This window comes from Sparus aurata, chromosome 9, assembly GCF_900880675.1.
Source record: "Sparus aurata chromosome 9, fSpaAur1.1, whole genome shotgun sequence".
Classification (NCBI taxonomy): Eukaryota; Metazoa; Chordata; class Actinopteri; order Spariformes; family Sparidae; genus Sparus; species Sparus aurata.
In genome coordinates this window covers 30995494-31022364 of record NC_044195.1, presented here as the reverse complement: position 1 = coordinate 31022364, position 26871 = coordinate 30995494, and the positions used below count along the sequence as shown (strand labels likewise).

The following is a 26871-nucleotide window of genomic DNA, read 5'->3' as shown; positions in this document are numbered from 1 at the left end:
CACGTTTGAGTCAGTGCACAGTGAGAGAGAGTGTAGCCGGTGGTTACATAAGTAAAGAAGCAGCCTGTTTACAACCATCAGTCCAGGTATTTTGTGTGACTAATACCTGCTTTGACATTCTGCATTCAGACGCTGCTTCAGTGAGTGAATGAGGTAAACCATTCACCACACTGAGGGCCAGAGGCAACATAAAGAAGTCCAAGTTCAGTCATGCTTACACTCCATGACAAAAGGCACAGGATCAGAGGGATCCTGCCTGTACTGATGTCATGGAAATAATTGATTATCCTCTTCATCACGCAGGTGGTTTTGTTATTTAGTTGGTTAAATGTGTTTAAGTTGTGACGTTAGGAGTGTTTTGCAGCCCGAGGCTCTAATTTTCTGCCCTGTGGAATGTGGTCAGTGACCTGTGACCTCCTCCGTCTGACCCCGAACTTCACTTCACTTCATTTCACTTCCATCAGAGTCAATCTCACACTTTTACACACATTTGAAAGTGTTTTTTCAGAGCTCATGAACGACCTCCCTTCTCATCAACTCAGAGAAATCCACACATACAGATTCCTTTGGGCTCAGTCTGATCTTGTGTGTGACGTCATGACACCAATTTGTGGCTCTTAATAATTATATTAAGTAGATAACAAAGAGTACAGGCCTTGTTTTCATAGAGGTGATATGGTGTGAAGTATTAGGGTGAATGTTTAAACTTAACTGATGGTGTGAGATCAACAGAAAAAGGCTCTGATTTCATGACACCACCTTTTTTTCTCATTAAAACAACAAAGGGCGGCACGGAATTAGAGAAAAATTACATTGTGATTTAAACAAAAACAGGAATTCTCACCAGATAGTTTGAACAACTCAGTAGAGTTTATGCACATGATATCAACTTGGGCAGAAGTCACCATGGTCACAAACAATAAGTGGCAACATTCTTGAGCTGCAGTCTTATCGTTCAGCTTGAATGCTGCAAAAACACATAAAACACATATAAAATGTGAGACAGCTGCGTCAATATGCGATGCGATTAGAAAATAAAACTAAAAAATGCTGAAATGTGTCGCTGAATATACTTGAGCCAACCGCCCAAGTTAGATATATGTGTGGGAAACACCGAATTTGTAAGAATTGATGTTTGAGGTCGTCAGATATTCACACCTTGAGTTTGTTGCTGGCCTGACCCACTAACCAAATGCAGCAATATTTGACAACCTGAAATGAGATTTCAGATCAATTATCTTTCCCCAAAATCACTCTGTGCACGCTTTTATTCACTTTTATTGATAAAAGCATCAACACCAGAATTTGAGTATCGGCCGGGCTTTACGTATTGTTATTAATTTTAAAGTGTTGACATTGTCCTCGACCCATCCATGTTTAGGTTTATTCTCTTACTGTATTGAGCAGATTATGCCATGTTTAACTTTGGACTTTAACCACTTGGGGCTATAGAAGAAAGTGTTTCAACTCTTTATCCATTTCGGGTGTCAATACAGAATTGACAAGGTTTTACAGCTGACTGAGGACGGTGACGGTTCTGTGCAGCTGGAGTTAAGCAGCGTGATAATAAATACGCTTCAATTAGAATATCCTATTTTGCTGGTAATGTTCTTTCCTAAATACGAACGTGTGGATATATTTTTTTTAATCTGACCATAATTTCTATTTCCATAATCTGCCAGAATCCCTGACGGGGCTGCAACTGGACCCCCTGGGGTTCAAGTACCCTTGGTTGGGAATCACTGGTCTCGATGATGCCTCGTATAATAATTATGTGGGTGGAAAATCCTTTTATTGCTGATTTGATAAACATATTATTGCCCGCCACAGCACAGACATATAGTAATATAATGATGCTGCTGGGAAGTAACACCGAGGAGACACTTCTAGGCCTCTCGTATGACTTTCCCTGGTGGCACAGACAAACAGCTGGCAGGGAGGCGTGGAGGGCTGCGGGCGCTCCGAGAGCGGTGGGAAATGAATGCCCCGTCTCTGCCAGCAGAGCTGTGGTCGAAGTAATGAAGTGGTGCTAAAGTGTCGAAAATAGTCACGTAAGTAAAGTAGCCAAGTGTCAGTCACGCTTTGGATAAACAATCAGATTCAAAAGGAACATTTTTAGAAGAAGTTTGGAAAATGTAGAGCTGATCATCGCTGCTCTGTGCTGGATTTCATCTCTGGAGCTTTTTACCTAGCCAGATGCTTGTCAGCGTACCATTCTTCTGCATACCTTTTGCTCTTTTTTCTTCATGCTTACATTTGGGTCGGAGGTGCGCTCAGGTGTAGACAATATGCTTCCTGTGGTAATTGCTCTGTGTGTGTGTGTGTGTGTGTGTGTGTGTGCGTGTGTGATGCTTGCGGTTTGTCTCCCAGACGAAGAAGAGAGTTTGGATGCTCCTGTCAGCGGCGCTCAGGGAGGCCCACCGTGCAGAACCTTGATGAGCGATAAAAATCGCCCCAGAAAGTAAAAACCCTCATGTAAAACCAAAGCACACAGACGAGTCTTTGAACCAGATGAGGGGGTCTTGAATAGGCTTCAAGAGGAATGTGCGCTGTGTGTTTTGAAATCTACAGGTTGTTGTATAACGGCAGCACGTGCGGTTTACAGAGGAACAGAACGTAACCTGAGTGCACAGACACACTTGCAAGAATGGCAGCAAATGAAGATCATGCATTATCAGGCTGTGCAAAACACGTCAGGGACACGCTGAAAAATGTTCAGAAGATTCCCCCCAAAATACCTGCTTTTGTCATCAGTAGATTGGCAGCAATTTGTCCTGAAGGATTGCTAAAAAGCTTTTATTTGACAGGCTGCACACCTCCAACTTCTCAGTGAGGTAACCAACTCCTTTCCCTCACAAACGTTGAGATTTCACCGTTAGCATTGCGTTTAAATCTTCTGCCATAGTCTTATTGGTCATCTCTCATCACGTGATAAGTGAAATGTAACTGTACTCTGTGGTGCGACTCCGCTACTGCTGTACAAGGCGAACACCTTCAGTTTGTAGTTGTAGCGTCCGTCGTCCAACTGAGGATTGACGAAAAGACAGTCGGGGCGTTAATGTAATCACTGTGTGGCACCGACCACCGCTGCAAGATTCATATTCAGAGCGAGCACAGTGTCACAAGAGATCTACCTTTTCTTTTCTTTGCATCTGTGCATTCATGAAATTGAGTTATTTGCGGTTAACGCAGGTGTTTTCATCTCGATTCGCACCGCCCGATTTGGAGAAAATCCCCGTCTATTTCGAGCCACATCTGTCTTTTCACAGACTTTAAACGCTCTGTTTTAAAATAAATGAGAACACACCCAAGGAGCTCAGATACTTGGCAGAGGAAGACCGGAGAGAAATTAGGAGTGGATTGGACTCCGATGCAGTGCTCATGTTCCACAGCGTCTGCTGCTGTGTATGAAGCAGCAAAGCGTTGCCAACGTGTTCGACATATGAGCTGATAAGCTGACGGTTTATTGACCCTCTGTTTCTGTTGCAGCAGCATCGGAGGGAGGCGTGTGAGGCATTTTATGTACATTTTATTGGTCTCGAGATAAAGTTCCTTCTTCTTTTTAGTTTTATCTAACCAAGGATAAGAGTCCACACCCATGTGAGCAGATATGCGAGGCTGTGCTGTGTTGTTTTTTTACGTTTTGATATAAAAGCTGTACACTAGAAGTGCAGTTATCTTTACTGTTACACACGAACATGATGGTGACTATAACAGCCATTTAAAACCATATCAAATGTCAATATCTAGGTCAGGTATCTGTTTTTCAGCCCCTCAGTGGGTTTCACGTTACGGGCAGACCAACATAAGGAGCCGCGCCGACTCTCCCTCCTTAAGAAACTAATCCTTGGTTCAGTTTGATGCCTGTCAGGTCCCGCTCTCTGTCCGCCTCTGTTGCTGAATTCCCACCAAAGTGTCAGACGGCAGGCGGGGGCTTTCCTCGGATTTGAAGATTTTCGATAAAGGTATGCGGTGAACTGAGAGTTACCTGCCGCCCCATATTGCATTCCAGCGGATGCCTTAGCCGCGTGGAAACAGTGCGTCCTCTGTGCTGCGTCTCTGGGGAGGCCTATCATTTCACTCCTACCTGCCGGCGCTGACCCGCACATGGGCCCGCAGAACAAGACCCTCTCTGTGTGTTCCTCTGTGGAGCGGTGCCCGGTGTGTGCTTGACCCGGCAGAGGGTTCTGAAGCCTCAGCAAGGTTAACCCCTGTCATTTTACCTGTTGGTGCCCGTGCACACAGGAATTTAACCTTTTTATCTCAGAGGGAGGAAGCTTCTTATAACAGACCTCTTCTTCACATGACAGTCGGGGCAGAGGACGCTGCAGTGACGATTCAGACAATAAGAGGAGATTTCAAAGAGTTAAGTTATTGTAGAGTTTGATTGTCTGCTTACCCGCGTCTGTCTGTCTGTCTGTCTTGATGTGGTCGCTCACATGCGTCTCCCAGCAGGTTAAACCAGCTCTGACCAAGCAGCCGTTATGATTTCTCACACTTTTAACTGGTTTCTCTTCTGCTCTACGTCCGCCCCAACAGACATTTAAGGGATTGGATAATTCGATCCAGTCACATCATGAGAATCTTGTGCGCAGTGATCACGAAAGTTGGGAAAAAAACATGTAGAGAATGAAGAAACAGGAAAGAAATCAGTGATCAGAGCAGTTTCCATATGCATTTGTAAACTTACGATGCATTTATGAGCAGATGTAAACAAACACAACCGCTAACACGAATAGATACGACCAGCTTACAATGATAAAGCAATTATTTGAGATTTATAAAATATCAAATCTAAAGGTGTAGTGTGTAGGATTAAGTGGGATTTAGCAGTATGTTTGCAGATAACAACCTACATCTTCCACTGTCTCTGGACCCTCTAGCGTTTGGTTTGTCCCTTCTAGGCTACTGTAGAAACATGCCTGTGCAACATGTTGGACTCTGTAGTAGAGGACCTGCTCATTCTAAAGTAACAAAAACAAAAAATGTACTACTATATAACTCCTAAACTGATCCGTCCCTTTTATCAGTGCTGACGTGATGTTCTGACAGCTGCACAGTGCAAAACAACGACTTCAAACTCAAACTACGCTGCTGGTAAACGCGACCCCTCTCACAAAGACGGGTGACAACACTGCTCGTTGTAACGTCTGTAAAACGATCGTTTCCGTTAAGGGTGGAAACACCTGCACTGTGCGTTTTCACAACATGGGGTTAAATTCCAGGAATGCCGTGCGTTTGCTTCCTAATGAAGCAGCACCTCCATTAGCGGGGGAAAAATACCCTGCTGAAATAACATCAGCGCCACGCAGGCAGGCTTCACAGATTTATTTATACGACTAAGAAAACCCTAAATGAAAGCAAATCCTGTTGTAAATATCGTCTCTTTGCATCCATTTTAGATGACAGACAGATGGCTGCTCCAGCTTGTTCTCAGGCTGCAGCACAAAATTGATCAGGACTCACAGATATCAATAAAATCTTCAAGCATGAACCACAACAACAGCTCCAACAACAACAGGGTTCCAAAATTCAAATAATTCGACGCACCAAAGAAGTGAAGTTTTGAGCAAACCTGCTCTTCATCCGTTGAACGCAACTCCGAAAATATTCGCAGTCACATGAATATTTTCCTTACACTCGACTCCTTTTTTGGTCTGGATGTGCGTGTACACTCCTATTTTTGTATCAATAAAATCTTACCAACCTCGTTCATCCTTTATTTTCATCAGACATTTTGTTGACACACGAGCTTCGGATAATGACACACAAGTCCCAACAGTTGGAATGAAAATTCAACCGAGAAGACATTCTTCATCTCGAGCCAAGCACTTGCATGGAATTGTCCGATAATTTGAGCCTTTTTATCCATTTTTGGGAAGTCGACGCCTTTTTTACTTTGAATGCTTTCGCTGGTCACAGGATGTGTGAATCAGATGAGCGGATATTTCTTTTCCAAACAGCCTTTTCAAGACATTACTGACTCGGTGATGCGTAACGCTGCCCACAAAGCCTTGTGGAAAGGGAAGATAATGGGATACAAAAGGCGTTCGTTGAGCTTCTTAAAGTGTCTTTAATTCACTTGGCAATGCACAGTGGATAGAATGACAGTCAGGATGATAGATTAAGGCGCGGGGCAACTGTATTTTCCCCCCAGAGTCACGGTTGTGTGCCCCTTTTCTTGGAATGTAAAGCGGAGGCCTAACTTCCACCTCAGCCTCAGACCTTGAGGCAACATAATACACTCTGTTAGCCTCTCCACCATCCAGCCTCGGTGGCTTTGTGCACCCGTGAATGTGGCCTTTATGCTGCAGTTTTGTTGATATTTCTCTACGTGTGGGGGGGATTTTCTTGTCTTCTTCCTAATACTTGGCACGGCGATGTGGCATTTGCTCTTGGCAACGTCCAAATCCCACAAAGTCTCACTCTGGGGGCCTTTGTAGCCATTCACAACACTTCCGAGTGATGGACAGGGTGCTCGGCTCTCCCAGGTCGCATCCCCTTCGCCTCAAAATGCGTCTTTTGTTGATATTTGTGGCTCGTCTTTTTTCCCGGGGTGTTTTTCACCAAGGTCGGATGCCACAGGGCTCCAAGGGTAATTACTGTGACAGTGGAGCAGAAGTTAGGCTGAGCTACCCAGGTCGCCCAATCATGTTTTCATCATCGGGAGAATGTTTTTCTTTGGGGACGTAATAAATCCCCCCTTTTGACATGCTGCATTTACCCTGAATACACACAGGAAGAAAGACCCCAGGTTTTTTTTTTCACCCCCTCTCTATTTTGCACCAATACTTGTAACAAGCTGAGACAGATCATTGTTGCTAGTTCGCCCTCACTGCTTTTTTAAAAGGAGAGGTTTGCACACTTAGGCATTCCACTGTGGAGGAATTTCATAGGTATTTGCACTGGAATGTGGTTCCTCGCCGGACTGGGCGGGGAAACGTAATGGGCTTCGTGAAATGTGACCATAAAGTGTCCGATAAACATATAGATTACTCACCGTCACGTGCAGCGCTGTGCAGAAAATAAAGGACTCTCTGGATAAACATATGACTAACCGCCACGCTGGTGGAAATGCGTCCATGATTAATGTTTTTGGAGAAACGTAACTCTTCTCTTTACACGTCTCCGGTGTCTTAAAGATAACACGGGGGGGACACAACAGTTGATTGTTCTGGAGAGAAAGTTTGTCAAGCCGTTATTATTAGAAGAACGGGAGTAGAAACTCAATATCCCCCCCCAAAAAACGGCACATGTTCCGCGTTCCCGTCCTGATCCCTGTTAATGAGAGCGGGTGTGTCGCCTCCTAAAGGAATCTTTAATTAAATCACACTCTTGGACCCGATGCTACGCATGTGTTGCACACGCCTGAAATCCTACACAAGCGTCACCGGCACGCCGCACATTTATATCTTACACACAGGCGGTGGAGTTTATTTACGGCGTCCCCGAAGCTGTGTTCACACCAAAGCTGAAAATACACCGATTCTATTTTTTTTTCCCTCACGTGTGTATAAGGCGATAAAATGATAAACAACACGAGGTGATCAGAATCCGTCTCCAGATTTAGCGTTATCTTTTTATACGTTCATGGCCGTCCATCCATTGCATGCAGCGCTGTAAATTACTGGGCAAAGCTGCGGTGTATATATGGAAATTATTTTGTAGATTGACAAACATCATTCAAGTGGGATCTCCAGTTATTTCCATGCAAAGTGTTTCAGAAATAAGGTCCCATGGGGTCCACGGGGAGGGGACGGACTTTCGGCTCGCTATGATTTATCGACCTAAATCAAGACTGTACCATCACAAAACAGCATATCAGTGATGGGTGTGTGGCACAGTTTAAAGAGCCATGCCATTGCAATCACTCACTCATCGACGCTCCATCATCGAGCTGTTAAAAATATAAATTACGGTTGTTGCAAGAATCTAAACACTTGTTCTGGTGTTGCAATTTTAGCGCTATGGCGCTGTAAAGATTTCCACCAACTATCCAAGACTTGGTGCGAACGAGTGGCTACGCATGTAGTTTGGCGACTACATTGGTTTCCTGTGATTACCAATCTGGGAGTGTAAACTTCAGAATGCAGATGGCAGGTGTTGAAGGGATTGTTCCACGGCGGAGCTCAAGCGGTAACATAAGACGGCAGACAATCGCACAAAATGACAAAGAGATCGCAGGAATGTCATCCGGTGGAGTGATAAGTAACAGTGTTGCGGCGGAGGGAGCTGTTAACTGATAGCGCGAGCCATTAAAAAAACAGCTTGACCCGTTTCATTTAATACAGTTTTTAAGGCACTTTATCTAACTGGAGACTGTCGGGTCCATTACTGTTATCTCTGACGAGGGGAGCCCAACCTCTCAGGACAGATAAAGTACAGCGGTGAAACATTTTGAGTGTTCAAAACGCTGATGTCATGCTTTGCTCCTGAGATTAAATATCAATTACGCAGCAAATATTTATCTAAATTAACACCACTTATGTCCTAATGGTGCAAACAATTACTTTCCGAGCTTTTTCTGAAAGGATGCATTAGACTTAACTACATGTGGTGAGGTATGCGTTTCACAACACTCTGCTTTGACTGCCGTACAGCGCGGGTCAAGCCGGTGTCACAGTGATAGTGCGGCGATATGTAATCTAGCCACCCTGTTTTGTCAGGAAGAATATAACTCGCACAACCCGAGGAAAGTTTCTAACCTGAGTTGCGCCGGTTGCGAACGGCTCTTGACGACACGACACAACACAATGACGCCGAGGCATTCAGGCTATTTTCACAGTCATGCCGCGAAGACTTGCCAAGGCAGACAGACACGCAGAAGGCAAAGTAGTAGCAGATTATGTTCTCAGAACTTCTGTGACTAATGTAATGTAAAATGAAGTGGGCTTAAAGGGTAAAACCCCTCAATTTAGGTAATCCAATATGCTATTCATGCAGTCTGGGAAAGTCCATATAGGAACGTAAGAAACGAGGCCTGTGTTAAGACTGAAAGGCTTTCATGCTCGATGCTTTATTGCTGCCGTCACTCAACACTAAGTGCCGCCTCTCCTTGGTGAGTGTTTACCGTGAGGATGATGCGTACAGTCGTCTGTGTCACATGCACGTTTAAAACTTCGTGCTCAGAGCTGCACTAAAGAAACAACCAGAGTATCTTACTGTTGGTGTATTGATCGGTATATATGTCTAATGTTGGGTGTAATGCATTACTGTAATCACATTACATTTGTCTTAGTGTGACACATTACTGCTCCTAAATTCGGTAATCGCATTACAGTAGCCATTTAAACTAATTGGCACTGGGTGGCTCAGGTGGTAAAGCGGGTCGACCAGTAAACAAGAGAGTGCCGGTTTGATTCCCTGGCTGCGTGTCCAAGTGTCCTCGAGCGAGATGCTGAAAGCCGAAGTTGCTCCTGATGAGCTGGGAGGCGCCTTACATGGCAGCCTCTGCCATCAGTGTACGGTTGACTTTGTAAAGCACTTCGAGCTGTCAGTAGATCAGAGAAGCGTTCTAGAAGTGCAAGACCATTAGCATAAGTTTAACAATTATCTGCATATCAAAAGAATAATCAAACACGACCGCGTGAGCTGAGTGACAAGCTAACGTTAGTGCAGTTACATTTTACAGTCAGCTTTACCTCGATCCAGGATTTTTCCATCCATGCTTCCACGCATTACTTTATAGATGGTTGCACTTACCATGTGCAGTGGGTCATGCAGACAATGTCGTCTTTGAATGGACTACGAGCCACCGTCTGCTGCACACACAGAGTGAAAAGTTTTCATTTCACTCGATGATTTCAGGTCATTTATTTTTTGCCCACCTGTTAGAATAGTAGCTCAGACTTTGAATGGTGATACTATGTGATTTTTTCCTGCACTGCACAGTTCTGTAGCGAGTCTGCTCGGATCCACTAGAGTATCAGATATAATGAAACAGAGACCCGAAACCCACAAAAGGACAATGAGAGGCCCAACGTCATCGGATTAGACTGCAGTTTGGACCCAGCCCGACACGTGTTCCCGGTCCCAACAAACCACGACATCACTGACACGTTTCAGTGTGAACTTTAGTTGATAACTTACCCCCCAAACAGCAAATTACAAACTTCTGCTGGCTCAACTAAGACAAATGACTTGGTGCACAAATATCTGAAATGCCAGCCGTGCCATCGATCATCTGCAAGTCCGTAACTGCACAGAAATCAAACACGTCAAGACGACGAGAACTTGTTTGCCTCACATTATCTCAGACGTGGCCAAACATTTGAATTTCCACGGCTCTTTTATCTGCAGGAACAAAAAAACCCACGTGACGCTGTTTGCTTGGCGTCTGGGCGGGTCGCTGCTGTGTTGACCGGGGACAAGCAGACATGAAAGAAAAAGGAAGACAACCAGTAAACAGAGAGCACATTCCTCCTCTCGACCTGCGGCGTGTAGCCAAAACAATGACAGAGCGCAGTATTTTATCTGGAGACGCTTTTCTGAAATGCATCAGGAGCTTCAGAGTGGAGCTCATGACTGTAACAACAGTTTGACTTAACGATAACGTGCTTTTTAACCAGCAGATGGGGACATTGCCAATTACTCATTCTACATTTTGAACTGTTATTTACTCACTTAATCATTCACAAAAGTCAACAGAGATAAAAGGTGACCTAATCAATGCTATAAAAATGATAGATCGTGCAGTAATGTGCATGAATTATATCATATTTTTAGATCAGATGGATTAAACTTGGGTTTGTGTCGTAAATCAAAAACAAGGTGAGGATAGTTCTGCACCGTCGTCACACAAACACATTTCCATTGTTTCACTTTGTTCTTAAAAATGACATCATCTTGTTTCCAAAGAAACTCTTCACTCATTACGAGGATTTGAAGCACCGTGACCACCGTCATCATGTTTTGATCTGAAGTGCTGAACTCTGAGAAGCTCCGAGAAAAACACAGAATTACTCCCCATGAAATAATCCCACTGATCTAACATAAGACGCTGAATGGCAAAATCAGTTTCAAGACCTTTTTAATAATACCTTTCTTTCTGGACTGGAAATATTTTTGCCCTTTAAAGTAACTGGAAACAAAAAAAACCCTCAAGAAACTTCTGCTTACTTGCCCAAAACTTTTGCACTTGTTGAACACAGAAACTCTTTTCAATTTGCTCTCCACAGAAACTTTCAATTTGCTCTCCACAGAAACTTTTCAATTTATTCTCCACAGAAACTTTCAATTTATTCTCCACAGAAACTTTTCAATTTATTCTCCACAGAAACTTTTCAATTTGTTCTCCACAGAAACTTTCAATTTGCTCTCCACAGAAACTTTTGAATTTGCTCTCTACAGAAACTTTTAAATTTGCTCTCCACAGAAACTTTTAAATTTGCTCTCCACAGAAACTTTTAAGTTTGCTCTCTACAGAAACTTTTAAATTTGCTCTCCACAGAAACTTTTAAATTTGCTCTCCACAGAAACTTTTAAATTTGCTCTCCACAGAAACCTTTCAATTTGCTCTCCACTGAAACTTTTTTAGATTTGCTCTCCACAGAAACTTTCAATTTGCTCTAGACAGAAACTTTCAATTTGCTCTCCACAGAAACTTTTCAGTTTGCTCTCCACACAAACTTTCAATTTGCTCTCCACACAAACTTTCAATTTGCTCTACAAATAAGTAAAGAAAACAAAGTTTTGAAAGAGAACGTAAAAGTTCCTCAACATCTGTGTCCTGTAACGAGTCCTCTTCGTAGGAACAAGTATGAAAACGTGATTATAACATATGACAGAAAATGGCAGAAAGTGACAGAAACAAGTCTTTCGACTGCGATTCTTTATTTACTCATCTATTATGTCCCGAGGCTGTGACGGATTTGTTCGTGTCGCTCCTCTTTAAAGGCGAACGATACCAAGTTATAAAACGCTCAAAAGGAGAAGCTCCTTTTCTTCGAGGGCACTGAATGTTTCCAATGTCAACACAGTTAAAAGCTCCCATGCCGCGGTGACGGCTGTGTAATGTCCCATCGCTCTCCTGTAACAAGGTCCGTTTCTGAGAAGTTAATTCAATTAAAGCAGACAAAAGGCCACTGGCACCCATAAAGTTTGGGTGAAATGCGGAGCCGTGCCGACGGACACACACACTGTCTTGAGGCCAGTCGAGCGTGATTTACATTTGCATAATGCCCGGCTAGTGGGCAGGCTCTCCGTCACCGTGGGTTACGGTTGGTGCCGCGAAGACATTCGGCCCCCGTGTTCGGTGGGTGTTTCTCGTCTGGAGCTGACAGGCGGGGTGTCCTCACCGCCGCCTACCACACACAACCACTTATACACACACACACTTTTGTCTAACTACCTTTTTAAAGACACTGTTTGCTTCCTAACATCTATAAAATCTTCCCTTGACCCTCGTTAACATTAACCTCTAAATCTAAACTTTAATCACAGCCTAAACTCATTTAATTTCAGGTCTTAATCATAAACTAAAAGAAATTTTTTTGAGCTGCCGTGCGTTAGTTCATGCAGAACGCTGATGTCATGCTTACATTAGCTGATTGGACTCAGATTTTTTGCGCCTGCTTTACAATAACTGGATCATTTATCAGCTTGTTTGGCTGCCGGCTGACTCGTAACATTCAATCATAATCAAGCAAGTATGCAGCAGAGCCAGTGCAACCTGACGTCATTATTATTATTATTATAATTGTTATTATTAGAGCCTGACTGATGCTGATTATTGTGGCTGATGCTGGAATAAAAAATTCTAGTGCTGATATATCGGCGGATTTCTTTTCGACGAGTTCGTCTCATGAGCGTCACTGAGCCAATGAGCATGCAGCATGTTTGTTGTGCAGAAATCTAATAGTGCTGCTGATTGGCTGCCTGGAGGCACGCAGGAAAAACACTGTGTGACGCCAGAGACAGGACTCATACAGTGGTACTGTTGTATTTTGGTGATTTAAGTAAGATTTAATGTTTATCGCTGGCCACATTCTTTGAGAGCAGAGACTTTTCTTCCAAATCCAACTTTACAGAAGTGATCAGTATCGTGTCTTTTGCGTCTCTGAGTGACCTTTAAGTGGGAAAGAGAGAGAGCTTGAGCTGGTTTCATGCATGTTTCCCCAAATCTGCATCATGAGATAACTTCCTCTCTTGGTTACTTTGACACATGTGACTTGTAAAAATAAAGTACATACTTGTGACCAATACAAGAACAGCTGTGAGCTCAGTATTACAGTTTCTACAGCTTGTCAGCGATTCTCTTATTGCACAAATCGCACAAATCACAGATGCCTCCCAGAAAACCTCACTACGCCGGTATCTGTTCAACATACAGAAGGTCTGCAGATGCCGTTTGGCCCGTGAGCTCCTCTGGATCCTCGGCTGCCAGAGGAGATACTGTTCGTGCCGCTTTGCGACGATCAAACCTGGATCAGCGGCTAATCGCCTTCTTGATTCTCGGAGATTTCGTGCAATCGTTCAAACATTTGTGCCCTCGCTGATGTTTCAGTCTGACTTTATTAGTCATCATCCCGGGGTTGTGTCCACACAAACCGTAAATCCTCGGGGATTACTCTGTAATTTTGCCTATCATCTTTAATAATCTGCCAGCATTATCCCACATGCTGCATCACTCCCCGCACATGTGGAATGCGTAGACTCCATGTGCTCCCAGAGGATGTTCTAATTTGTGAGTAATGCTTCGATGTTTCTCCCCGAGACGACTGAACTCGGCCTGCGAGCAGCTAAATAAATGTTTAAGGGATTTAGCGATTAAGCTGGTGACTCGCCCGTGTGAAGAAGAGTCTCCGAGGGGGGTTTTATATCCGAGGCACCGTGTTCACAGATCATGCTCTGGACTTTTCTTTGGTGATGGTGCTGAGGAGGCCAGCAGGGGGCGGTCAGCGTTGGGATTTGTTAAAAACCCGCAGCAGTTATCTGCACTCGGCTGTAACTCGGCGTTCACGTGGTTTAATCAGAAATGACAAGTGTGAGCTCACGCAACATGCGCTTCCAATTTAGAGCCATGCCTCGTCCTGATCCCCGGAGCACATGGCAGGGAAGGACTACTCACACAGCGCACAGATATTCAGACACTCCTCTTGGCAGCGGCGCTCACGGAGGCCTCGCTCATGGCTTAGCACTCTGAGGAGCGATAACAATCGGCCAGAAAGTAAAACACCCCCCCCCTTCCATGTTAAAACCTAAGCACACAGCGCAGACTTTGATCCAGCTGAGGGGGAGTTTGTGAAGGGCTTTAGGAAGAATGAACCCTATATGGTTTTGGCTCAGGGCTTCACAGTCTTTACAACACACACAGAGTCAGAATCCCTCTATCTGCAACACATGTATGGACAGAAACATTCTCAGGTTGTAACAGTGGAGGTTTGTTTTATAGCTGCTTTAGACAGTTATTAAGTTCATGCAAAACACTTTGTAGCTTTATGAAACTGGAGTTTATCGTTACGTATGTTGGCCGGTAACGATTGTTACTAATCAAGGAAGTGGATGACCGGTGTTCGGAACAAGATGCGTCGTGATTTTAATCCTAAAATCTCTCATAGATCATTGAAATCAGAGGCAGGAGTGACGTGTGTGTGTGTCAGATATCCTTACTGAAGCTCACGCTATATTAATATGATTCAAAGACGATTAAAGTCAAAGGTAGAATCAGTAGGATTTATCCCAGCTGCTCCTGAATGCACCACAGAGACAGTTGATTGTTGAGTCTCATTCCCAGGACGTCACATAGACACATGTTGGGTCGTTAAAGCGTCCCGAGCAGCAACAAAGAGAGACACTAGCGAGACACTAACACGCCTTTTCTCCACATTCCAGCCTCCCTCTCTGTCTGTTTTTGTCTTTTACAATCTTTTATGTCGATGTTGGGAAGGCGGCTCCCCTTAAATGCACCAAAACTGAAGTAAGGAGCCTGTTTTGAAGATGTTAGGAGGAGAAAGTTCAGATATTTGTGTTAAGATGTACTTCTACTTTGTTACTTCCCACCTCTGCTCCTCTGCTCGTGGATTTTGAATAATTACTTAATGAGGAACACGTGTGGCAGGGCTGAATCACGCCTCTTGGATCAGGGAACGTTTAAACGTGTGTGTACGTTCAGCTAACAGTCTGAGGCGGGCAGGCTGCCGCCGGGTTTCATCTCCGGCAGAGTAAATATCTCCTCTTTCTTCAAAAGCTTGTAAAAGTCGAGTCGGGAGGAGAAGAGTAAACTGGAGGGACGTTAATGTCCGTCCGACGCTTCTCCTGTTTCTCACCCTGCACGCTCTGCTTCCTAAGTCCTCTCCACGCTCATGGACGAGTGGCAATGAATCTGTCGGGTCTGAGCTGGCCTCCATTAAGTGTCTGTTTAAGAAAAAAAAAAACAATAGAGAGGAACGTTTGGTTTGGAGTTAGATGGTTGCAAAGGGGCGACCTCTTCACCTCATCCTCCAGCTCCTCCACTCCTCCGCTGTATGGAGTCATTTACCTTCTTTTAAAGAGGAAGGGGACGTTGCGTCGGCTGAACTTAAAGCTCCTCTTCTGCGCTTATTCGGTCTCGAAACTCCCCAAACGGAGAACCAGAACTCGATGGTCGTAAAAAGCATCTCATCTCTGTGTGTGGCTTCAACACTCACCTTGGCTGAAGTACAAGAAACAGAGAAATCTCAGAGAGCAAACAACAGCTCCTGGTGTTCTCACTTTCCATGTTCTGATCTCCTGACACTGGCTTTCCATAGTGTGTGTCTGTGTGTGTGTGTGTGTGTGTGTGTGTTTCCTCTCTCCTTGCTAACAATGCAGCTCAGGAAGTGTGTCAGGATAAGGGGCCAGACTGCGAGGCTCTCTTTTGGTCAGTGCACCCACCTTTTGAGGGGACAATAACAGAGTCCTGTTAATCCCAGAAAAGCCCGCTCGGTGTCGGAGAGAGCCGCGGATCCGTGAAAAGGGAATTACCGCCCCAGGTGTGTTCAAAGAGAGCCCGGCGATGTCCCTCTGGCTGGTGAGTGCTGTTGCAACATGTCATGTTTAACCGCGGGTGGTCAAAGAGTTGCTCCCGTCTCCAGGTCAGTCCACCCACAGCGGAGTCAGAGGAGCTCTCAGGTGGTTTTGCCTGTTTCGAGGTTATTAACATGCAGCTTTTCTTCGTGTTACTACACGTAACGTTACTTCTTAACATTGTCTGAGGATGTAAGCTGTTTTTCTGTTCATGTCACGGAGCTACGAAAGCCGACTTTTAGGTTTAGGGCGTTTTTCTATTACAGAAACTGAACCCAGTATTGAATCGACTTATCGAAAAGTCTCTGTTGAATCTGAATCTGTTCAGCTTTCAACATTTGCAAGTAATAAAAGTTATAAATGATAAAACAAGATAAGGAAAGTGGATGAAAATGCAGCAGGTGTTAATGTTTTAAACCTGCTTTCCACAAATCCTGGAGGCTCCACTGCAGGACTGTAAAGCAGCGAAGCTTCAAATGTTTATAAGTTATTATTCTGTTGATTTGATGTGTTCACACAGAGTCTATATGAGCTCATAGAGTGATTTCACAGGCTTTATTTCAGAGGATGGAGATGTTGTGTGAGAGGTGGAGCTCGTCTTTGGTCTCAAAACCTGTAAAACATCAAGAATAACGACTGCAAGTTTGAGGAACGTGTACAGTGATGATATGATATGAAATGTTGAATATACTTGCTTCAGGCCGCCTGCTCTGCTCGTGGTAAAGTTCAAGTCAGAAAAATGTTGCCCAAAGAGTAAAAAGACCAGTTTCACACCGCAGAGCATCAAGTCCTGCTGTCGGAAACCAGCTCGCATTTAGAGAACAAGTTTAGCGGCGTCAGAAGTCGTACTGGAGGACGCTGTTAGAAAATATAATGCAGCAAGGAAGTTATTTAACAGCGTCGAGGTGTTATTCTGAAGTCAAACGTGTTTTTTCTCAGTGATGAAAGAAAGACTGTTCTGTCGGTACAGAGGGGACGATTAAAGACGGTACGAGAAAACTAGTGAATGCCACAAATTCTGTGAAATCACTCGTATGCACCGTCGAAGATTTAATCACGTCACACGAACGGTTCTTCCATGAAGCCTGTTGTTTTTCTTTCTTGGCTGGGAGGCGTTGTGCTCATGTTGACCTGAAAGACGAACACGGACACTGTGAGATCGTCTCAGTCTGTGTTTCTGATCCGTCCTCTCCACTTAGCGCCGATGAAATGCTCTTCATGGCGTCTTTTATTTAAAGCCGTTGTTTGTGTCGTGTTTTATTCGATGACATAACCACTTTGTGCCTGGTGTTGTGTATCGTCTGTGTTTTGACCCTCGGAGGAGATGCAGACAGTCTGCTGCTGTGTCCATTTCTGCCCGTAAGTCTCTTTTTGTCCCGTCCTCTGATGCTGAAGTGTCACTCTGGAAGGCGTCTGGGCTGCTAATTACTTTACGGCCAATAACTTTCACGCTGATGGCTGTTTTACAGCGGGCCGTCCTCTCTTCAGCCGAGCTCGGCCCACGTCTGTCATTGAGTCTTCCGCCCTGAGACCACCAGGCGTCTTTAATTAACCTTCATTTAACCTTTTAGCGGCTTCTTCTTTAAATTCACCTACTGAAGGACTTCACGAGGAGATAATTTACACGACAAAGCCTCCCGTTAAAGTGTTTATAAGCTTTGATATAATGGACATATAGTGGAGATGTTATGTCTACTTAATGGGTGTTCCTGCAGGTTTTTTAACTAAGTGACGACGGAGTGATCCAGCTCAACGCTCTGACGGGACCTTCATCCCCTTTTCATCACGTTGGCCCACATCCTGTTCATTTCTGCCCCGTCCGGGCTTTTATGAGGCAGCCGATGATTGCTCGAAGGCCCTTTGGTGTTCGAAAGGGGCCGTTTGATAATTGCTGCCCGAAAAGGTGAAGTGGTCACTGTGGGTACTTTGTGTTCGGCCTGCTGCGTCTGTAGATTAATAATTAAAGGTTAGATAGCTCACTCTGCCCTCTGGATTTTATCATTTACTCTCCTACGAAGAATGAACCCCTTTTTTTAAAAAAACACTTCTCATGCTTTTTTGATTTGTTGGTTCCATAAAGGCCATTTGCATCATGAAAATACAGGAAATCCACTTGATATCTGCAGTGATGTCAGAATACTGGTGTCTTTTTGTTTTTTTCGTCTCACAGTTATTACAAAATTTGAGCAAATAAGCAATATTCACGTAGTTATTTTACATTCTGAGCAGCTTTTTGCTCTCCTTTTGTCAAACATCTTTCTCTATCTCGCTTTTAAATCTTTTAAAAGTGGTGTCGAGCACTTCTACCTCCCTTATCTTCACTTATATACCCCGACCACTTTGCCCTATCCCCATTACCTGATTCCTGTTGGGATAAAGGGGTAGCGGGAAATGTAGCTAATTAGCTAGCTAGCTAGCGTTACATCATTATTGCTGATTTGTGCCTGACAGTTCCACATTTTGGTTGTTCTTGAAAAAAAGATATTAATATAACTCAAAGACTACTAAAGTTAAAGGTAGAATCAGTAGGATTTTGTCCCAGCTGTTCCTGAACACACCACAAAGATAATTGGTGGTTGAGTCTCATTCCCAGGACGTCAAATAGACAAATTTTGAGTTGGTAAAGCAACAACAAAGTGTGAGAGGAGACAAAAAGGACATATATTTGGGTTAAAATGAGTTATATCAAAGTAAAATGTAGAAATACTCAAGTAAAGTACAGATACCTGAGAAATACTTCATTACGTCACATTTCTGACCCCTCCTCTAACATCAGTGCGGACTAGTGGGGCAGGAGAAAAACATCTGGCCGCCATCGATTATAACTGATGACGTTCGGGGGTCTCAGGGCGGCGACCCGTTTGGACCGCGTCCCTGCTGCACAGCGATTCTGTTCTGGAAGTTGGAAATGAGATTGGGCACCAAATAAATTCTGGTTTAGGAAAAACAGCACAGATTTCCACTGCATGGCATCATATTCTGAATATTCTTTATCGCGTCTCACCAGACAGCATCATCACAGGGTGGAGTTACAGTATCATTCACATACAGTCGCTGAGATTTGAGCCTGTGCCCGGGAGGCTCCGCCGGTCTTTGTCCCTCCTTCTGGGAGGCTTTGGGTTAACGGCCTTTCTTAAACCAGGATGTATTACCGCGCTCCGATTTTTTTGTCACCCGTCCCGCCCTAAATTTGCCACGATTTGCCAATTCGCCAAAACCCGTTCCATCTGCCGTATTAGGATGGAGCAAATCTCTTCACTGTGTTCGAAGATGAAATGAGCTTTCACTTAATTCCCCGTGGCTCTCCGCCACGTTCTCCAAGCTCCTGATCCCGCCCCCCCACAAAAAAAAAAACAGGCGCCTTGGATCAATAGAGGGAGGGCCAGGGGATAATTGCTGCATCAATCACAGCCACTTTGTTGGGGGGCCGTAACGTGAAAAGCCAGAAAAAAATGAGACTCCAATGCAAATGTTATTATTGGCTATTAGCTAACTTCCTTTTGAATGAGCTCTGCCCTCTCTGCAGCAGCGACAGCCACCAGACTCCGGACCGGCTCTCTGGTTTATATTATGAGAATAATGGAGTCTCGCAGCCGCCGTGCGCATACAGAGTGTTAAAAAGCGGCTGCATGATGTCACTGAGGTTCAGCTAAGGCTTGGCACTGTGCTGAAATACATCTGAAATGTGGGATCAGGTGCAGAGTTTCATCAGAGTCTGCAGTGTGGCACCGAGTCTGCATGCAAGACGTCTGACGGAGGGACAAAAGTCAAGTTTACCTCCACTTACGTTATTTTATTACACCACAGAAATGTCAGATCTAATGTTTTTCGACAAATTGGGTGATATAACTCCTGGGCGGGTTAACGTGTGATATCAAATTAGATCCCACCAGCTGTGACCCAAACATCTGTCAGCCCCCCCCCCCCCCCCCGTTAAAGCCACGACCGGCCACTCCTCCTCTCATTCTCTCGGCAACAATGACCCTTAACTCGCCAACCTCTCGTCTGGTTTCCTCGAGCGGACAACAGACCCGGCGTTGCCAGACTGATACGTGAAACCAGCCCCATTGTTTCGTGCTGCAGAGAGGCAGGAAGTGCGCATGATGTTGTCCCCCCGCGCTGAAACTTCTCTGTCGCTCTGCCAGGATTGTGTAATCTGCTCGAGCTGGAACGAAGCGGAGTGGTGAGGCCGCGCCGGAAAAAAAAAAACAAATTACCAAGCTTTCACCTTCGCCGACGGGCCTGCGAGATGAACACAGAAGATTGTTTAACTGCCGTACATCTCTCAGTATTTTGTTCTTGTTGTTGTTGTGGGAGTGCTCTGCTATCACCTGCAGCGTGGAGGTAGATTTTTGAGGCATGTTCAGATTTTACAAAATAAAGTGTTCCACCTAAAGACAGGAGTTAATGATACAAATGCACATTGTTGACTTATTTGTCAGGTTGGCAAAAGAGGTAGCTAACTTGCTAACTACAACCTTCACCGCCTCACAGGTTTAACGGAGAGCTGTAGAGAGAGATAAAAAAAAATCGATTAAACTCCATGGAAATTACTAATCTCTTCTTTTTAAATTGCTGAAATTACTTAAAATTAAGCATGCATGTCGTTGTTTCATGAACTGGTATTTTTATTGACATATAACCAAAATCCCGGTCTCCTTTAACTTTAACCAAAGTGAATCCTACATTTTGTGACTGAAAATATCTTCCACTAACCTTCATCGGTGCTTTTGTTGCAACAAAACTGGATGCTAACATCAGATTCTGGTGTGACGGTGCGGACTCCATCCTCCTCGACCACCCAGCATGTGCGGTTGATCTGATGATTTATGTTCAAGGGTCGTCTGCTCAAACAAAACATTGTTAAACTGGCAAAATCCAAAGGAAACCCATTTGTTTCTATGAAAAAAGTGGCACAGAGGTACAATGTACAGTGGTATATGTGAACACATTATTAATTTGAGTTTTTTGCATTGCATTGATTTGAGTTTTTTGCATTGCATTGCAGCTCTGCATCGTAGCAGCAGCAGGAAACAGTTGGATTGGTCATTTTTCTAATATTTTACAACAATGTTTTGAATCTGGAAAAAGCCTGAGCACAGAATAAAAAACAAAAACAGGAAGAATGCACCCGAATCCAGCGTCAGGCCCGTCTGACAGCGATTTCACCGAAATACCGTCCGAGGCTTCGCTCTCTCATTTCCCTGAAGGGAAACAGAGAAGGCAGCTTCCTGTGCAGCGACATGATCTGGAACCAGGCGACTCCTTATTGTTCTGGGAGGATGCTCGGTTAATGTGACAGCTGCCAGAACACAGCGCCACGTGTTCTGGTTCTGATTCTCTCGACTTTATCGGCAGAACTCTCTTCTCTTATTTAATAACTGAACTGATTTCCCCTTTTGTGTTTCTGAGCTTTCAGCCTTTTTTTTTTTAAAGCCCCGTCCTGCTCTGCGGTAGTTTTCCATACAGTCAGAACAACTCGTTTATGCACCGTGCACTTTATCTAATAAGGTAAAATAAACAAGCGGCTCGGTTGCTGGCTCGTGTCCAGGCTCAGAGGCACCATCAGGCCATATGTATGATTGGTCTGAGGCTGACAGTCTTCATCAGGGCCCCCTGACAGCTACAAACACACCACTCATCTCCCCACACGCCTTCACTTTTCAATCCATCCAGCCTTTTTCTGTGACATATTCTTAGTCTCCTGTATCCTAACTAGTATTTACAGCTCCGTTTTAATCGCTGAGATTTAACTGTGACTCGATTCAACACGTCTTATATTCATTGCTCCGTCGCTGCTCCATCCATCCCCCCCCCTTTTTTCTACATTAAATTGCAGATCCCCCCCCTCCTCCTTTTCCCATCACTATAAGTGCCTCCTTCTTAACCAGACGGCTCTGCCCGACACACCCCACCTCCGCCCACTTCTGTCTTATAACTCCTCACGCTTTGAATGGAAGAACCTGCAGCATCCACAGACAGAGAGAGGAGAGGCAGGAGGGATGGAGAGAGATGCTGTAGTGGTGGAGGGATGCATTTAGGAAACGCTTCAACCTCAGTTTAAGGGGGAACTTGTAGTCGCCGAAAACCGAAAGGAAAATGTCTTATTCGTTGGATGAGATCAGCAGGATTCTCGGGATTTTCTTCCAGGACTAGCTGCCCGGGTCTTTGTACATCTGGACTCTGGTTTTTTGAAGGACAGACTAGAGAGGGAGGGGAGACGAGGAGAGAGGAGCGGCAGCAATTATCCGGTGGAGGACGTGAGGAGGTTTTCAGGAGAGGATGGGCGGACTAGGCTGGTGTTTCGCCACAGTCTTCAGTTGGGCTAAATATTTCTTCTACTGCATCTTCCCGTTTCGGAAGCAGAGGAAAAGCCAAAACAAGGTAGAGTTCATATTTTAGATGTCATATGAATTAAAGGAGATTTTCTTATGGGAGCTGTGTTTGTTTTTTCAGTTTTCTCAGTTTAGGATTCATGCACCTGTATTTTTTTAACTTCAGAGGCAGATTTTCTTGCGTATTGCTCGGATTAGTGCTGCGTCCTCTCTGGGTTGGTGGAGATGAATAACAGTAGTCTTATCACGGCAGCTGTGTGGCTGTAGAGACGGCAGAGTCATCAAGTGGGATGGGAGGTCCGTCTGTTGGTCGATCCAGACTCAAATATCTTAACGACTATCGGAGGGATTGCTAAGAAGGTTTTTACAGACATTCATTGTCCCCAGAAGATGAATCTCACTGACGCTGGTGATTCAGTGACTTGTCATCGATTGTCACCAACAGGTCAAAGCTACTGTTGGTACTGGATAAACCCGCCATTGACCGACTATTTAATTCACCATCTACGTGTTACCGTAACTCCCTTCCTCTGCAGAAAAATGCAAAAACATCCTCAAAGCTGCACAGCTAAAATTGCAAGTTACTCCAACCTGGTCACCAACAGTACTGATATAGTCAAACCAGCTTTTGTTACCTTTTGTTTTGTGGGGATTTATGTATTTAAATGCCATGGCTCCCCACATGCAAAAAGTAAAAAAATCCCCTCTGTTATCTTGCAGAGGCGCCAAGATTTTGGATCGGTCCGGCTGTGAAAGACTTAGCTATCATCTGAAATATCTGAAAGCAACAAAATGTAACTTCCTCGGGAAAGACAGTTGAGTGTTGAGTCTCACCACAAGGTCGTCAAACACAGACACGCTGGGTTGGTGTTTGACCCAAACTGCCAACCCAAAGCACCCGGAGATGAGACTCGACCGTCAACTCTCTTCCTACAGGAAGTTACATTTTGAAACTCTTCCTTGATTTTTTAAAATTTTTTTTTAGGTTCTACTATTTGGGAATCAGCTACTTAGTTAAATCGTTTAGTTCAGTGTCTGTTTTAAGTGTGTTTATGTTATTAGATTCTGCACAGGGTGTTTTATTTTGAAAATTGGCTGGATGCTCTATGCCGCTGTACTGTGTGACTTCCTGTCTGGCTCGATCTGCTCTGTGCATCTTCACGCGGCTGCGACTTCTATCAAAAATAAACTCGTTGCAAATTCTTCGGGTGAACCGTAATAACTTTTGTGATCCCTTAACTTTACCTCTAGCGCCACCATCTGATCAGAATCTGGTGAAGAAGTGTCCAGTACTTCATTTTTACAGGTATTAAGTTATAAACCCAGGACGTTTTCATTATTAGCGCGTTAGCATGCTGACGTTAGCTCAAAACACAGCTCAAGACTTTCAACTCCTTCTCTATTCCTCATTCTTAATCTTCTTCTTTAGTCTTTATTTTGCAAAAATCAAAACTCTTGTGTCTCATTCTGAATTATAACTTCAACCCATCTTTGTAGCATTCTACACATCAGCGTGTTAACAAATATGGACCTCGTGGATCACGGCCCCCTGACACAGGATGCATGAAACGTTTGGATCCCCCAACCCCATCCTCAAATGTCCCGACGTTTCCATCTGCGTCTGCCAAATGACGGTGGAAATAAAATTAATATTAGCACGACGCCCGGCGAGCGATAGGCCTGATGCGAGCCCAGAGGAAGAGGCGGGCTGGAGAGATAAGCGAGGACACACACACAGACCAGGATATTACCAGTTTGACTTGGGCAGTTTTCCCGATAGGGCTGTCAGACGGAGCCATAGGGCTGTCAGACGGAGCCATTAATCCTCCGAATGCAGCCGCTGTTTAGTGTCTCGGCACACACACACACACACACACACACACACCAAACTCACCTCTAATTAAAGCAGGAGGGGTTTTCAGTAGATGGCTGCCTGTCTGGTCAAACACACATTGAGGGTCTTTAACATGCGTCGTCCTCTCCTGGGGTTGTGCATCTTCCTCTGCTGGCGCTTTGTTGGATGCTCTCTGTGCTGTGAGGTGGATTTTTTGGGGGGGCAGTCAGAGTTTTACCTGCAGGTGCTCCGGTAGGTGCACCCAGGAGGATGACGGTGCTGTGAAGCAGCTGAATCCCTGCCAGGTCCGGGGATGCAGTTTCATAGGTGTCTGTGCTGTGACCTCTCAAAGTGACTCGACCCAAAACAGACGTTCCTCAAGAATGATTAACTTTCACCGTCTTCCAACAAGACGGCCAAGATAGATACGTACTCAACGTATTCAGCAGTCAGTGCATTTACATGCACAGCTTAGTCGGATTACAGCCGTAGTTCAACTCTGCTACTCAATCAGACAACTGCAATTGTCCGAGTATAAATGCCGGTGAGAAAATCGAATTATTGGCCGGAGCAACTAGTGGTAACAGAGCCGCCTCCGGCTGACCTCTTTACATCACCAGTAACAACAAACACTGTCTCAGCATTTGAGAAAGATGGCGTACGAAGAGCGAGACGAAGCTACATCTTTGTACATTTTCGTGTACATGATAATTACACAAACTAGATGCACAATGGCGCTCTTTCTTTCGGTGATTTCGGAGGAAAGACGCCGCCGCCCCCGTCCGTCTACTTCCGGCTCACGGTCCCGGGAAAGAAATCTCGAGCCTGCGAAGAACGCAAAATCAGATCCGATCTGATGGAACGTATACATGCAGGAGTAATGCGACTATCAATCGAATAATCTAGATGTTTTAATCCGACTATGAGAAATCCGATCTGGTCTGATTTTAGTCAGACTAAGATGTGTACATGCATCTTAAAAATCTGATCATAGTCGGACTTACCCAGTTATTCGGTTTTCTTGAGTGTCATGTAAACGCACTGACTGACAGATTCTTTTGGCTTTTTTGGGGCAACAGATTCAAGCTAACACAACACTGACGGTTCAAGTTTAAGGTGCAATATATCAGAACCATGTCAGCCCAACACCTCCACATCAACCGTCTTCACCGTTATGTTTGTCTGCGATCGTGATCATTTGACTTTTGACTTTTTTCACACACTCGTCTGGATGCTTGTTGTCCTGACCTGACTGCAGTTCATCCTTGCAAGCGTCTGAGTGTGCAAATGCTGAACCCCTCCATGGATAAATCCCAGTTTACTCTGCTCCAGTTGGATGGCATTGTTTAGCATGATGTATTGTGTCCTGTCAGAGTTGCCGTAAAGAGTTAGCGCACCAGTGGAGCGCGGGCTGTTTGTCACCATCGCTCTAACTCACCCAGCAGAGAAAAACGTCTCCCGTCACCAGTAAAATGTGTCTTTGTCTCTGCGCCATATGTCCGTTAATTAGTTGTTTTCAGCCTCGGGCAGTGGAAACAAAGTTAGCCGAGGAAACTAAGCTAATAAAACGCGTTTAACAACGACGTGAACGATAGAAGCACCCTGACAGATGTACACAGAGAAGAATCAAGGGTCGCCTAAACGAGCTGGTTGGTTTGGCACAAACTCCAACAACTCCTGCCTTACGCAAAAAACTCAGAAGGGTCACGTTACTTCTCTGCCTTTTAAATCTGGGCTGAGAAGTCGATGACTATCAGCTGTCACCAGTTGGATGATGGCATCGTTTATCAGGACAGCCCTGGGGTCTGCTGAGTGAACCTCAGGGAATGAGCAACACCTCATGCATCATCCATGTTCCTGAAGCCCCTCGCTCCGTAGATGACCCCCAATTTAAAAAAAAAAACCCCACACAAATCCCAAACACGGACCGCTTTGATGTTGACTCATGACGATTGTTCAAAGAGGAGGCCAGAAGTCTCCACGCCATGTGCTGTGCGAGTGTTGTTGTTGTGCTCGCGGGTCAGCGTGTCCCGGCGCTGGGTGGACGCTGCTTCCTCTCAGTGTTACGGAGGGAACAGAGGAAAAACGTGCACACACATGTGAGCGTTGTGCAAAGGGAGGGCCTCTGCTCTGTATTGTTTTCAACAGATGGGAGTCACGGGGGTGAGGAAGGGTGTGTGTGTGTGTGTGTGTCGGGGGGGGGCTGCTGGAGTGTGTTCTTCCTCTGTCTGTCAACAAGTCGACTCCCCCCCTTCATCTCGGACGTCGGCCAAATGACGGGACACACCCCTCTGTTTACACGTTCACGCTCTCCTTATCTATCTGATTATCTGTTTCTACACTCTGTATTTCATTTTCTGTCGTTTTCTTTCGCTCCTTCTCTCCCTCACATGCTTCATGCGTCTTTCCCGCCTGCTGAAACCTTTTTCTTTTTAAAATATCAAATCCGTCGTAACAAGGAGCACATGCAGCTTTGACCCCTCGCTGCTTTTACCCGTCTTTGCTCGGTTCAAGGACGACGACCTGACACCGGTTAATCTTCCTAATTGTGTAAGTGGCTCGCTGTCTCTGGTCTACAAAAGAAGACAGAAATGGTCAAGGTTAAAGAGGTACTAAAACAAATCCCACGAGTGATCTGATTAGCCTTGGAAATATGCCGTCCTCCCTTTTCGCTCCGTTACAACCTCCCCCCCTCTCCCTCAATCATCTCTGTCCCCT

The 26871-nt window shown here is 44.8% G+C and overlaps 1 protein-coding gene across 13 annotated transcripts in view; it reads left to right on the top strand.

Moving 5' to 3' along the window:
• Positions 1-26871, top strand: part of tns1b (tensin 1b) — a 173932-nt gene that overhangs the window by 257 nt on the left and 146804 nt on the right. For 6 of the 13 annotated variants that reach the window (XM_030427836.1, XM_030427835.1, XM_030427830.1 and 3 more), the window contains exon 1: positions 21933-22368. The exons of 2 other annotated variants lie outside the window; for them this stretch is intronic. In XM_030427836.1, the coding sequence (XP_030283696.1) occupies positions 22267-22368 (102 nt within the window). In that variant the 5' untranslated portion in view covers positions 21933-22266. Of the gene's footprint in view, positions 1-15844; positions 15989-21931; positions 22369-26871 lie in introns of those variants that run through there. 5 more of the 13 variants (XM_030427823.1, XM_030427827.1, XM_030427834.1 and 2 more) reach the window with 3 other exon arrangements.